The sequence below is a fragment of the Protopterus annectens genome, chromosome 3.part1 (genome assembly GCF_019279795.1).
Source record: "Protopterus annectens isolate FY-2018-M chromosome 3.part1, PAN1.0, whole genome shotgun sequence".
In the NCBI taxonomy this organism is placed as follows: domain Eukaryota; kingdom Metazoa; phylum Chordata; order Ceratodontiformes; family Protopteridae; genus Protopterus; species Protopterus annectens.
In genome coordinates, this window is record NC_056732.1 from 1,654,761,128 (window position 1) to 1,654,774,820 (window position 13,693).

Consider the following 13,693-nt stretch of genomic DNA (forward strand, 5'->3'; position numbering starts at 1 on the left):
CACCCCAACATCAATCATCAATTGATTGGCTGGATGATAGGGTCTTTAATTCCTTTTAGTCACCTCTTTTCTGAGTATGTACAGCAGTTACTAATGGAGACAAAAAAGCCTGCAACTAGAAAATCATATATTAGTAAATGGAGAAGGTTTTCTAGTTTCGGCCAGCAGCATAGCCAGCACCAATTGAGGACTAGTGGTTCTATGATTTTACAAGATTTTTGTGAGTTACTATCCTATTGCCTTTTTATTATTTTATTAAGGCCCATTTATCTTCCATTTCAGCATGTCTGTCCTGTGAATCCTTTTTTTCAGTGCAGTCTCATGTCAAAATGATCTTGAAAAGATTTTTGCATTAGAAGCCTCCAAGAAAAATGGAGGCCCTTCTTGTGGTCTTAAGTCTGTGTTAGAGAAGCTAACTTCTGAACTCCTTTTTAACCAGCTAATGTAGCTGACTTGAAGTTCTTAACTTGGAAAATAGTTTTACTGGTTGCTTTGATCTCAGCAAGAAGAGTATCTGAATTGTAAGCTCTTATGATAAGTCAACCCCATTTCATTTTCCACAAAGACAGGGTTTCTTTGATTTGAGAACTAATCCATGTTAAGTTGTCTATCTCGCCTTCATTCTTGCTGGATGGGTTCGGAGCCGACCTCGGCTCCGACTCGGCCACTCTAAAAGCTCGAGAGTTGGTTCTACCGGCTCGAGGCTCCCCTTATATCCCACAATGCTAGGCGAGAGTTACCTCAGATCTCGTTTGCCGCTACAGCTTCGAGGTTGGTTGCTTCTACCGGTTCCTGGTGAGTGTTAGCTTTTTATACAAAAAGTTACTCTTTTTTTCCCCTTTTAACTTTAATTCTTCCTAAATTAGTGTAGGATATAGATCTTTATCCCCGACCCTATTTTTCCCCGTTTTCTTATTAAAAGAACCGTTGGTTCTTCCCTTGGGCCTTTGGCTTTCCTTTCCCTAGGGTGTGTTTGGGTAGTTACTTTAACTTTTTTGTGCTTAATTATTAGTATTTTACTAAAATTGTTATTATTTTTAGTATTAATAATTTTTTCTGACAGGGTATAACTGTGTGTTTGGGTGTGTGTTAGTGTACACCTGTCAGTTAGGAAAATGTCAAAGGAAGCAAAGGTCTCTGGATTCAAGAAGTGTGATGCGTGCTGTCAGAAAATGTCTCTGACAGACGCTCACACTTCTTGTGTCTATTGTCTGGGGCCTTTGCACCTGCAGGACTCCTGTGCTGTGTGCCATGGCTTCAGCCCCAGGGTCCTGCAGGAGAGAAAAAACAAGTTGATTCTGAGAGGCTTGTTAAAACCAGAGGATTCCCTGTCAGTTTCAACAGGGAAGCCCTCTAAGGCATCGAGGTCTTCGGCTCCGGCTTCTGAGCCGAGACCTCAGGTTGTTCAACCTTTGCCTTTATCGGCTCCGGCTGGAGCCGATAAGACTCAGTCCACAGTTTCTGTGGCTTCCTCGGCTCCGGCCGGAGCCGAGGTTATCGAGGTACCGTGTCGGCTCCGACAAGATCTTCGGAGCCGACAACCAGAAAGAGGTCTAGGTCACCTTCTCTTGGCTCCGTTCATTCGGCTCCAGGATCTCCCCTGCTGTCTGAACGGAGCCAAAGGTCTCATTCCTCTAGGTCATCGAGGCTTTCCGATCATGACCTTCAGAGGGTGGTGAGTCGACTACTTAAGTCCGAGGCACTAGCCCAGATGCTTCAGAGCCCGACTCATCAGTCGGTGCCTGCCACCGTCCATCAACTCTTTCCTCCTTCGACTCTTTTGAGTTCGGAGCCGGGTCGTGTCGGAACCGAGACTGTGGTCACTCCGGAGCCGAGACAATTGTCTTCGGCTCCGTCGTCGGCTCCGTTTTCTTCCGTGGAGGAATCTCGGCGCCGGACCTCCCTCGTCGGGCTCGAGGGGGTGAGTGGCATCGGACCCTTGTCCGACCCCTCTCCTCTCGGTGCTTCGGCGCTGGTGAGTTCGGCTCCGACATCGGCCTCGAGCCATCACTGTCGGTGCCGAGGGGGTCCTTAGCTCCTCGGAGCGGGACCTCTGGCTCTGCCTGACAGGGGTGCATTCGAGGTCATGCGGAGTGTGTTAGAGCCTGGCTCTACTCCACAGTCGGCTCCGTCAGCCCCTCCCTCTATGCTGCCTCAGGGTAAGTCGACTCACTCCCTCATCCCGGACCACAGAGAGCCAGCTCCTCAGGAGCCCCTTTGGGATTTCATCCTCTTGCGAGGCGTCTCCTCTTTTGGCGGAAGAGTGTCCTCGGTAGAGGTAGGGCGAGATGGAGCACATTGAGTCACCTGAGTCCATCACGTCGGACACAGATCTGGATGATTCTGAGGGTTCCCCGTTCCCCTTCTGAAGATGTCTCATTTGCAGACATTCTGGAGATCCTTAAACAGAGGGAAATTGGCCAGCCCTCAACCCTTCGGAGGACGAATCTGTGTATCTTGAGGCGTTTGGCTCTCGTCCTTCCAACTCCTGGGTGACCCCCACCTTCGACCCCCTCATGCAGGTGGTTGCTAAGAAGGCATGGACGGCTTCTGATTCAGTGGACCCCACTCCCAGGAGACCCTCCAAATTCATCACAGCTCCACCAGACAACCAATTTTATCAAAAGGAGTTTCTGTGGATGCTATGGTGGTAGCTGCTGCCACAAAGAAGGAACTGGCTGATCCTTCAGTGCCTGTCCATCCACCTAACAAGGAATCTAGGTCCATGGATAGGTACGGGAAGCGGATGTTCTCCTCAGCGACATTTACCATGCGTCCGCTGAATTACCAGTGCCATTTCACTCGACTTCAAAGGGACTTGAGCAAGGAAGTGAGTGAACTGTTGAAGGACCCTACAGCTGCGGGTATTCATGGGAAAATGAACACGCAGCTGGCTACCCTTAATTCCATTTCCAACTCCTCCATGCCTCCTCTCTTATGCGGCCGATGGAGCGAGCAGAGCCGCAGGAACAGGGTAGCCTTACGTAGGCACGCCTGGATGCGGCTATGCAACTTTGCGGAACCTTTCAAGACGTCTTTCACGAACTCCCTTTTGATGGATCATCTCTTTTGGTCCTCAAGTGAAAGAAACCCTGACTAGGTGCGAGACTGATGGCAAGACCCTTTCTGCCGCGGAGTCCGTTTTCGACTCCTTCTAGGCCTTACCCCAAAGGCCAGAAGGGTGGAAAGATGTGGTTCCGTAAACAATCTCAAGGGACTTCGCCTGACGACAGAGTCGTTTTCCTACCAGAGGCAGAGGTGGGAATAACAATGGTAGACGCCGCCCTAGGGGCAGGGGTCCGCAGAACCAGGGCAATCGGGAAGCCTTTCCTGACAAGCCCTTTCAGCATCCCTGAGGTGTTGCCCGACTGCCCATCTTCGGAGGCAGTCGGGGAAGATTGTCACTGTACCCAGAAGCCTGGCTATCCCTGACTCAAGACAAATGGGTACAGTCCATCATTTCCGAAGGCTATTCTATCCCCTTTCTTCGTTTTCCAAATCAGTCAAAAATCCCTTCCAGATGTTCCACCCGCTCAAAGGGATATAGCAGCTTTGGAAATTTCAAAACTGCTTGCAAAAGAGCAATTCAGCCAGTGTCAGCAGACCAACAAGGATCCGGAATCTACTCAAGGTTCTTTTAGTTCCAAAGAAAACAGGGGACTGGAGACCAATTTTGGATCTCAGTATCTTGAACAGATCAGTCAAGAAAACAAGATTTCGGATGGTCACGCTGCAATCCATTCTTCCCCTATTGGGAAAAGGAAACTGGATGTGCTCTATAGACCTTCAGGATGCGTACTATCACATAAAAATGAACAGACGCTCCAGAAGATTCCTCCGCTTCAGGCTGGGAACCAGTCATTTTCAATTCAGGGCCCTGCCCTTTGGTCTCACCACTGCCGCCCGGGTGTTTACCAAATGCATGGCAGTGGTAGCTTCTCACCTGAGACGACAAGGATTCCAGGTGTTTCCATATTTGGACGACTGGCTTCTCACAGCTCCCACCAAGCATCTCCTTCTGATGGCCAGAGATTATACTTTTCGCGTTTGTCAAAAACTGGGTATTTCAATAAATTACGAAAAGTCTGTTTTGTCGCCTTGTCCTACTATTACCTACATAGGCGCAAATTTAGATACTATAAACATGTCGGCAACGCTAACGAACCAAAGGATATCAGACATTCACAAATTGGTGTCACTTCTCCTCAACAACAACAGAGCCAAAGCCAGGTTAGTTCTAAAGGTGTTGGGAATCATGGCAGCGGCCATACCTCTCCTCCCATTGGCCAGATACCACATGCGGATCCTTCAGTGGATGCTTTTTTCTCAATGGTCATACCAGGAACTTCCAATGTCTCACACCATTATGATCACGCAAGCGTGCAAAAAGCATCTCATGTGGTGGATGTCTTCCCCCCAGCTCCTGTCGGGAAGACCATTTGTTCCACCTCCTCCAGTTGCTACTCTGACAATGGATGCCTCCCTGATCGGGTGGGGGGGGCATTATCAGGGCAGGACAGTGCAGGGCACATGGCAACCAAACGAATGCCACTTGCACATAAATGTTCTGGAGATGAGAGCAGTGCTTTTAGCGTTGCAAGCCCTTCAAGACTCTCTTCCCTTGGGAACGATTGCAATCCAGACAGACAATATGTCTGTAGTGTGGTACATCAACAAACAAGGCGGAACCAGATCATACCCCTGTGTCGAGAAGCACTCAGACTGTGGCAATGGGCGATTTCTTCTCAGCGTTTTCTGATAGCAACGCACATCCCCGGGAAGTCCAATCACATTGCGGACAAGTTGAGCAGAGCTATACTCATGCCTCACGAGTGGTCTCTGAAAGACTCTGTAGTGAGAGAGATATTTCTCAAGTGGGGTCAGCCTTGCTGCGATCTTTTTGCTACTCCCCAAAACAGCAAGTGCAGAGAATACTTCACTCTATTCCCTTTACCAGGCCAACCCAGCAGAGGCGCTCTAGTCCAAGTTTGGCCCCGGGGACTTCTGTATGCATTTCCTCCTTTCCCTCTGATCTCTCAAGTAATACAGAAAGCTATCGCTCAGAAGGCCTCATTGATCCTCATTGCTCCTTACTGGCCTCGACAAGTGTGGTTCCCCTTTCTACATCGTTTTCTCTTGAGCGACCGTGGCATCTGGACCTAGTTCCAGATCTTTTGATCCACCAGTCGGGTCAGTTTCATCGCTCCCTCCCTCTCTGAACCTCACTGCTTGGTTCCTCCAGTTCCAACCGTAGCCAGGCTTCCTCAATTATCTCACTCGGTTAGAGATATATTGATAGCTTCCCATAAATCTTCCACTCGAAAGATTTATTTGAGTAAGTGGAATCGCTTCTCATATTGGGCACAAGGAAAGGACATAGATCCTTTCACCGCTTCCATCCAACTAGTCCTTGATTTTCTAGCTGAACTCTTCCATGCAGGTTCATCTCCATCTACTCTTAAGGTTCAATTGGCAGCTATTTCTAATTTTCATGTGGGCATTTCTGAATCTGCCCTAATGTCCCACAAACTTTGCAAAGCCTTTTTGAAAGGAGTTTTTCTTCTCAGACCTCCTATAAGAAATCCTCCTTCTCCTTGGGACCTAAATTTAGTTCTTGCTTCTTTGATTCTTTCCCCTTTCGAACCTGCAGCTTCATGTTCCTTGAAATTATTATCATGGAAAACTCTCTTTCTGGTGGCTATCACATCAGCTAGAAGAATTTCAGAACTTCAAGCACTCAGTTGTCGTTCTCCTTATCTTTTGTTCCATAAGGACAGAGTTTCCTTACGAACTAACCCGTCCTTTTTGCCTAAGGTGGTTTCAACATCAAATCTAAACCAAAGCATTGACCTCCCTGTCTTTTTCCCAGAGTATTCAAATAGGTCTGAACAAAAATTACACTGCCTGGATGTTCATCGTCAATTAAGGTACTACTTGGACAGGACGAAACAATTCAGAAAATCTGATCAGCTGTTTGTCTCCTATGCGGAAAGCAGAAAAGGACTTCCAGTTTCAAAGGTATCATTATCCAGATGGCTAACGTCTCTGATTAGCCTTGTTTATGAGATTAGACACCAAAAACTGCCTAATAAACCTAAAGCCCATTCCACCAGAGCTTTGGCTACTTCTTTAGCCTTCCAAGACAGACTGCCTATTGACACCATTTGTGCAGCGGCTACTTGGGCTACTCCTCACACTTTTATTTCCCATTATAAGTTGGATTTAGCTTCTAGGCATAGAGCTAATTTTGGTTCCACTGTTCTCAGGAGTCTGTTCCGTTAGGCCACCCGGGACAAGGTGCTAGGGACGGTCCCATCCAGCAAGAATGAAGGCGAGATAGACAACTTAACATATAGAAGTTATGTTCTTACCATAACGTTCCATGTTAGTTGTCTTCTTCTCGCCTTCTTCTTCGGCCCCACCCTCTTTCCCCCTGGCCTGGACAGACCTAGAGGAGTTGTGATCGTGACCTCTCTTTCTACCACCTCTTTCTTAGTCATATGCTATTGTGCATATTTCTTATTTCAGGATGTAGGTCACCCTTTTCTTCCTGCTGTTAGAGGTGGATTCTATTTACAGTTATACTGTTATTGATATAAGCTGGGTTAGCTTACAAACGAGATCTGAGGTAACTCTCGCCTAGCATTGTGGGATATAAGGGGAGCCTCGAGCCGGTAGAACCAACTCTCGAGCTTTTAGAGTGGCCGAGTCGGAGCTGAGGTCGGCTCCGAACCCATCCAGCAAGAAGAAGGCGAGAAGAAGACAACTAACATGGAACGTTATGGTAAGAACATAACTTCTATTTCTTTTATATCTAAAGTGGTTATTGGTTTGCTTTAAGCTAAACTATCATTCTCCCTATTTTCTTTCCTGAACTAAAAGCAAGGGAGAAGAATATGCCATACCTTGCATACCCACAGACAAGTTTGGTACCATCTTGACAGAACTAAATCTTTCAGATCTTCAGATCAGTTGTTCATTTCTTCTGAAGGTAAGAAGAAGGGACAACCTGTGCCAAAACTGACTATTTCCAAAAGATTGTCTAAGGTTATTACCTTTAGCTATACTCACCATAACATCTATTCCAGGCAGGGTTAAGGCCCACTGTACCATTGCATTGGTTTTGTGTATGGCTTTTTGGAAATGGTTGGATTTTAGAAGTATTCTAGAAGCTGCTATGTGGTCCACTGTACATACCTTTACAAAGCACTATAAGTTGATTCCTACTGTAGGTCCAGATTAAGTTTTGCTAGAACCATTCTCCACGGGCTCATGGACTCTTCTCCTTCCACCTCCCAAATGTAGATAGCTATGGTAATCTACCCATATAGCTAAAGCTACTGCTGCAGTGATCATGTGAAGCACATAGTGCAGTTGTGTAAGTTATACTTACCATAACAGTAGATGTTTGAATGATCACTGCTACAGTAACCACTCCCTCCATCTATCTCTGATATTTTTGGTGTGTATGTGTTTTTTTTTTTTTTTTTTTTTTAATGCCAGGGTGTAGACATTTATTTTTGTTGTTCCTGCTTTTTTAGGGTTCCACCTCTATTTCTGTGCTGCCAGGAAATCTCTGAAGGGCTTCGCTCCCAAAGTTGTCTTTTAGTCAGTTCGTTTTAGTTGTCTGACAGGTTGAGCACATGAATGACAACCTGAAGCTATTCTTTGGCAGGATATAACCAATACAGCTAAGGCTACTGCAGCAGTGATCATTCGAACATCTGTTGTTATGATAAATTTTACTTACACAACTGTAATTTTCAGAAAATAATGCTAAATGCTTGTTGGGGGAGAGAATGAATCCAGTCATTAGAGCCATAGATCAACTTGTAAGAATACTGCTTGCATATCTTTTCTTGCAAGAGGGCTTTCTGCAATGGGTGCATTATTTCTTTCTTCTGCTGTCCTTGCATAGTATGGTTTAGATTTGTCATTGTGGTAGCAGGAGTCCAAGTTTATAATTTTGTTAATTAGTATGAACTGTGGCAGATGCAGTCTCCTTTTGTTAGGGAGTAGGAGCTGAGGATTGTGGGGTGCAGTGGAAAAAAAAAAACATTTCCACTTTAAGTTATAACATACTGCTTGTAACACGTACATTATAGGAAGCAATTTGCAGTGGTTTCCATACCACCCTCTAAACGCTTCAGTCCTTACATCAGTTACTGTACTGAAGTAATTCCCATTTGGCAGGTGTCAATCACACCCCCTAACAGTTGGTATTTGGAGCAGCTGCCCCCTTCGCCACAACCTAGCTATGCTTCTGGTTGGATCATGCCTACTCTTTAAACCCACATCACTAACATCAACACAGGTATGCTGTTTGTAGGCTAAAGAGTGCAAGTATGTATCTAAAGTTGAAGTTCAAGGTTTTGAGATTATCTATACAAAAAGGATGAATGACTATGCATTTATTGTCCCCTACAGTGGGATTCTCTGGTATAATCTCATGTGGCAAGTACTTGTACATTTGCTTTTTATGTTGAATATTTCAAAGTGTATTTCCTCTTATGGTAAATTAAGTATTTTTTTTCCACATGGCTAATCAGTAATAGACTATATCTAATATTATAGCATTGTGTAAATGACTGAAGTAGTTGTTTCTTATTTTTCATTTAGCTCACTATTCTCAAAATATACTGGAGTACATAAATGATCTTTAGAAATTTTTTTTAATAGGCATTCTCTGGAGAGATTCATGCATTTCAGTTGACCATTCAAAAGTTAGAAGATGCCTTACAGATAGCCAGAGTACAGGTAAGAGTATATAGTAAACTGATTTCATGTTACACTGTTATACTTGACTGTATTTGGAAGATGTGTAAAAAATTACAGAGAACTGCATAGCTGTAAAGATTTTTGGATCTTATGTTGTCTTTTCTGTGTGTTCCCAAACTGATGGGTTTCGTATGTGAATTTAACCACTTTTCATTCTTAAGATCCTTAGATCATGCTTCCCCCTTACCCATAATCCCCTCCAAATCCCAACTTGACATCAAATCTCTTTTGCCAGTCTCAGTGTTTAGACATGGTTGCTGTAGCTCAAGTTGTTGTAAGATAAGTCCGTTTTTTCCTTGTCACCCTAATTTTCCTCTGCTTATTTTTTTCTCTTGTTGGAGTCATTTTGACTTTTGCCTTTAGCTTTTCCTCCCTTAGAATATTTAAAGAAAAACTTATTAGTTTAGAGTAGTCTGCGTGTCACTTGGGCCTTACACCTTCCCTGTTATCTCCTTCTCTTTCACTGTCTCTCTTCTAGTAAACTTGCTTGTATATTTGTGTACCATTGCCAGTGCCTTTTTCCCTTTGCCTCTTTTATGACATGAGTTTTATTACCATTGCTGGTATACTGCCTTTCTCTGTCTTTGTGGTTATTTAGTGGTATTGTGTTTTTATACTTTTTCCAAGAAAAAATTTTGAAGGCGCTGCCCAGTATCAATAAAGGCTTTCCTCTTCCGTTAATGGAAATAATTAGTCATTGATGCACCTTTGATATACCAATGTCCAACCAGACAAAAAGTTCGAAATTCCAATTTACTGTATTAATGGAAATAAAAATAAAAATAAAAACTAGAATTTCAACTAGTTTTTATTTTTATTTTTATTTTCATTAATACAATGGTATATCAAAGGTGCATCAATGACTAATTATTTCCATTAACGGAAGAGGAAAGCCTTTATTGTTACTGGGCAGCACCTTCATCATTTTTTGTTGGTTGAAGTTGTGAGTTATTCTTGGTTACTAGTTGCTGTTTTTATACTTTTTGTTGACTGTGGCTGACAAGCCAACAGGCTTTAAGAAGTGTGTCACTTGTAGGCATAAAATTCCAAACTACGATGCCCATTTGGAGTGCGTTTATTGCTTCAGAGCTGGTCACTTAGATACAGACTGTGTCATTTGTTTGGTGTTCAGTCATTAGACTTTAGTAGAATGGAGAAATAAGCTTGTGCTTAAAGGTCTTCCTCCTTCCTCTTCATCTTCTGTCTCTGGAGTGTCCGTGTCCGCTAAGAAGCCTGCAGACAAATCGAAAAGGGACAAAGGTGAAAAGGTCAAAGAGAAACCTAAGGAGCCAAGGAAGTGTTCCTCTAACTGCTATTCTTTGTAGGTTTTGACTTTGTCTTCCTGTCCTAAAATTCCATGGACTTCGAATCTGGCTACCTGCTGCTATCCATGACACTCCTCCTCCTTCTCCTCCTCAAGAATTCCTTCTTGAAGGAAATCCAAGTTCTCTCCTTAGCCATTTGCTTCCAGATTACATCCTTTCTGCAGGAGACTCCATGTAAGGCTTCCATACCTCCTTCAACTTCATCTTTCTCAAGGTTGATGTGGACAGAATGATGAGGAAATTCCTCAGGAGCTAAATTCAGTTGGGAGTTCTTCTGTCACCGTCTAACATCAGACCCATGAGCTTTGGAACTTCACAGAACGGACCTGCGGGGTGCGACCGACCCCGCGGAACTCCCCCCGGCCGCGGAGGGGCGGATCCGCTCTCATCTGGGCCTCCGCGGCACTACGCTTTCCCGTCCAGAGGGGTTCTGGGCACTTTGCGATATTTCGAGGACGCCGTCGAGTACCGGGGGAGGTCGGACGCCCCCCCTCGAGGTTGATGTGGACAGAATGATGAGGAAATTCCTCAGGAGCTAAATTCAGTTGGGAGTTCTTCTGTCACTGTCTAACATCAGACCCATGAGCTTTGGAACTTCACAGATACCTGTGGCTGCTCCTACTCTGATGTGTCCCCCAGTCTCTTGGACCTGAGGCTTCCTGGGTTATCTGCGTCATATCTGAAATTGGGGTCTTCAACTCCAGCATTTTTTCTGATCTAACCAGTGTCGATACTGTTGCATCCGAAGCTTTGGCACTGGATCCAGGGAGGAGATCTACTCCAAGACTCATGGAACTGTCTGTTCCTCTTGGAACCTCAGCACTGGATGGCAGGACTCTGACATTTACTTTGAGATGGGTCAAGGGGATTCTGCTGGCCATTTGCATCAGGTAGCCTTGGCTCCTTCTGGGGTAGTCTCAGGGTCTCCTGTGGCTTCTGCCTTCAAAGAGGTAGGGCAAACTCCCTTCACATCAGGGGATTGGATATCCTTGCCCCCCCTCGGGGCCTCCCCTCAGCAGCTGTCTACCCTGGGTCCTGAGTCCACACTTTCTGCATCATCTGAATAGCCGGTCTGTGCTAGTCTTGAATTTGCCCTCATCTAGGACTCTCATTGGACTTCCATGCTCCTTGGAAGCATAAGGGCAAGAGGAGGCATATCGACTCCCCACAAGTGTCTCTGACAGAAGACATGGACTTCGATGAAGGGGAGTAGGAGGAAGTCTCTTTCGTTGAAATTCTTGAACTACTGAGACAGAAAGGCGTGTGGTCTTCTGAAACCTCTTTGTAGGAAGAGTCTGTGTTCCTTAAGGCTTTTGGCACTGGCTCTGCTACTTCCTGGGTTGTAACCCCAGTTGATAAGATGGTGTACCTGATCTCTTGTTGCGCATAAAAGGAGCTGGATGTGGCAGCACCAGTCCTTAAGAAGCCAGACAAGTATCTGGTAGCTTTTATGGACCATACCCACTGAAGCAAGGCCCCCTTTTCAATGCTGTGGTGGTAGCAACAGCTACTAAAAAGGAAGGGCGGCGCAGTGGTGCAGCGGTTAACATTGTCACCTCACAGCAAGAGGTTCACCGGTTCGATTCTCGGCTGGGGTGCCTTCTGTGTGGAGTTTGCATGTTCTCCCTGTGTTCGCGTGGGTTTCCTCCGGGTACTCCGGTTTCCTCCCACATTCCAAAGACATGCATCTGGAGCATTTCTCCCTGGGCCTCCGCTGAAAACAGGCTCTGTGGAACCTAGTCGGACTTTCCCGGTCAACAAATGATAAATAAAAAAAAAAAAATAAAAAACTCTATGAGTACAGTCCATCTGTCTTCCATCATAATAGAGAGTCCAGGACCTTGGACAGATGTGGGAAGTGACTTTATGCTTCAGTTACCTTTTCCTTAAGATTACTGAACTATTTAGCACACTAAACAAAATTTAAGAGTACTTGACCAAGGAATGTTCCAAGTCCCTCTCATAGTCCAAGTCTGTGGAAGGCAAGACAACTGTGAGTTTGCAGCTGACCACTCTCCAGTCCCTTTCCAGTGCATCCATGCATTTGATTTCCAGTGCAACAGAGTGCACATCTAGAGAAGTACGTGCAGACATTACAGCTTGGAGGCATGCCTGGGTGCATTTATGTGGCTTTGCAGAGCCCTTTCTAGACATCTTTCATCAATACATCCTTTGATGAAAGATGGGCCTATATGGGCCTAAGGTTAAAGAGACACTCTCCAGGAGTGTATAAGATGGGAAAACTTTTTCTGCCATAGGAATATAGTACTTGATGTTGTCAATCTTCATTCCATCCTTGACAGATAGGTTCTGTTCCAGTATCAGAACTGACTCAGCTGTTACTACAGCTCGCACCAGCCAAAAACTCTTGAGCTTCATCTCTACCCAGAATCCTTCTCTCAGTTACCGTAGATCTTGTTTGCCACTTTCCGAAAAGGTCGCGTTTAGCCAATACTCTCGAGCATTTTTGGGATTAGGTAACATTTTTTATCTTTCTTTCTAAAGTTCTGTTTCTTTCATCTATCCCTTCTCGTTACACTTAGTGTCTTCTTTGTATTGTATCATCATTGATACCTTTTTTCCATTTACACTATTGTGTAATTTCCCACTATCATTATTGATAGTTCTCTCATTCTCTCTCTCTTTTTCTCTTTCAGTAATCTTTTTCTTCCCAGTACAAGTTCATGTACATCTTTACTATCATTGCTGATAGTCGTTTCCTTCTTACTCCCTTATTATAATTACAAAATATCAAAAAATATTTTCCTTTCTTTCTGTATAGGGTTTTTCCTTGTTTCTCTCTGTCTGATGTGGCTGAGAAGGGTAAGGCCCCTTCTGGTTTCAAAAAAATGCCAGAACTGTGGCCATAAAGTTCCCTCTTCTGATTTCCATTCCTTATGTGTTTATTGCCTTGGTCCCCTCCTTTTAAAGGAAGATTGTAGTATTTGTCATGCCTTCAGCCACAGGGCTCTGATGGAAAGGCACAATAAGTTAATTCTAAAAGGAATTTTGCCTTCAGACTTTGGAGAAGCCTTATCCACTGCAAAGTGCAGACAGATATTTCATCCCCCTCCTCTTTGTCTAGTGATAAATCAAAAAAGAGAAGTCTGTTGGTTCCATCCTTCCCTTCGGTTCTGAAAGCTAAAAAATTAAAGACCTCGGTTCTGAAAATTCCCTCGGAACAGAAGGCTTCTGCCGCTGACACTCTGCTGCTGACAACTTCCATTTCAGCACCAATTAGAATTTCGAGTCTTTCGATGTCGAAGGTCTTGGCACAGGAAATGGCAACTATCTCACCGACTAAGATCTTTCTGCCTAGAATTTCTTATTCTCTATCAGTAGACCCCTATGCTGGGGAACTACAAGAAGTATTTTTGCAGAGGCCTAATTCCCCTTCCACTTCATCTGTTTGCACCACCAAATGTCTTTCAGAACTCGATGTGCAGAAGCTGGTGAATAAAATTGTGTGGGGTAGAGGGCTTTCAGGCCCACCTTCCATACCAATTCCCTCTGATCTTGGTACCGAGACTTCTTTCATGCTGTTGACTACTCCTCCTCTAACCTCCTTGGAGGTCTTAGAGTCTTCTGAT

At 44.7% G+C, this 13,693-nt stretch overlaps 1 protein-coding gene across 1 annotated transcript in view; it reads left to right on the forward strand.

Moving 5' to 3' along the window:
- LOC122798602 (1-aminocyclopropane-1-carboxylate synthase-like protein 1) overlaps nt 1-13,693 on the forward strand; it is a 2,974,588-nt gene that overhangs the window by 1,183,554 nt on the left and 1,777,341 nt on the right. Inside the window, exon 7 of the mRNA XM_044067677.1 lies at nt 8,680-8,757. Coding sequence (XP_043923612.1) covers nt 8,680-8,757 — 78 coding nt within the window. The remainder of the gene's footprint in view (nt 1-8,679; nt 8,758-13,693) is intronic.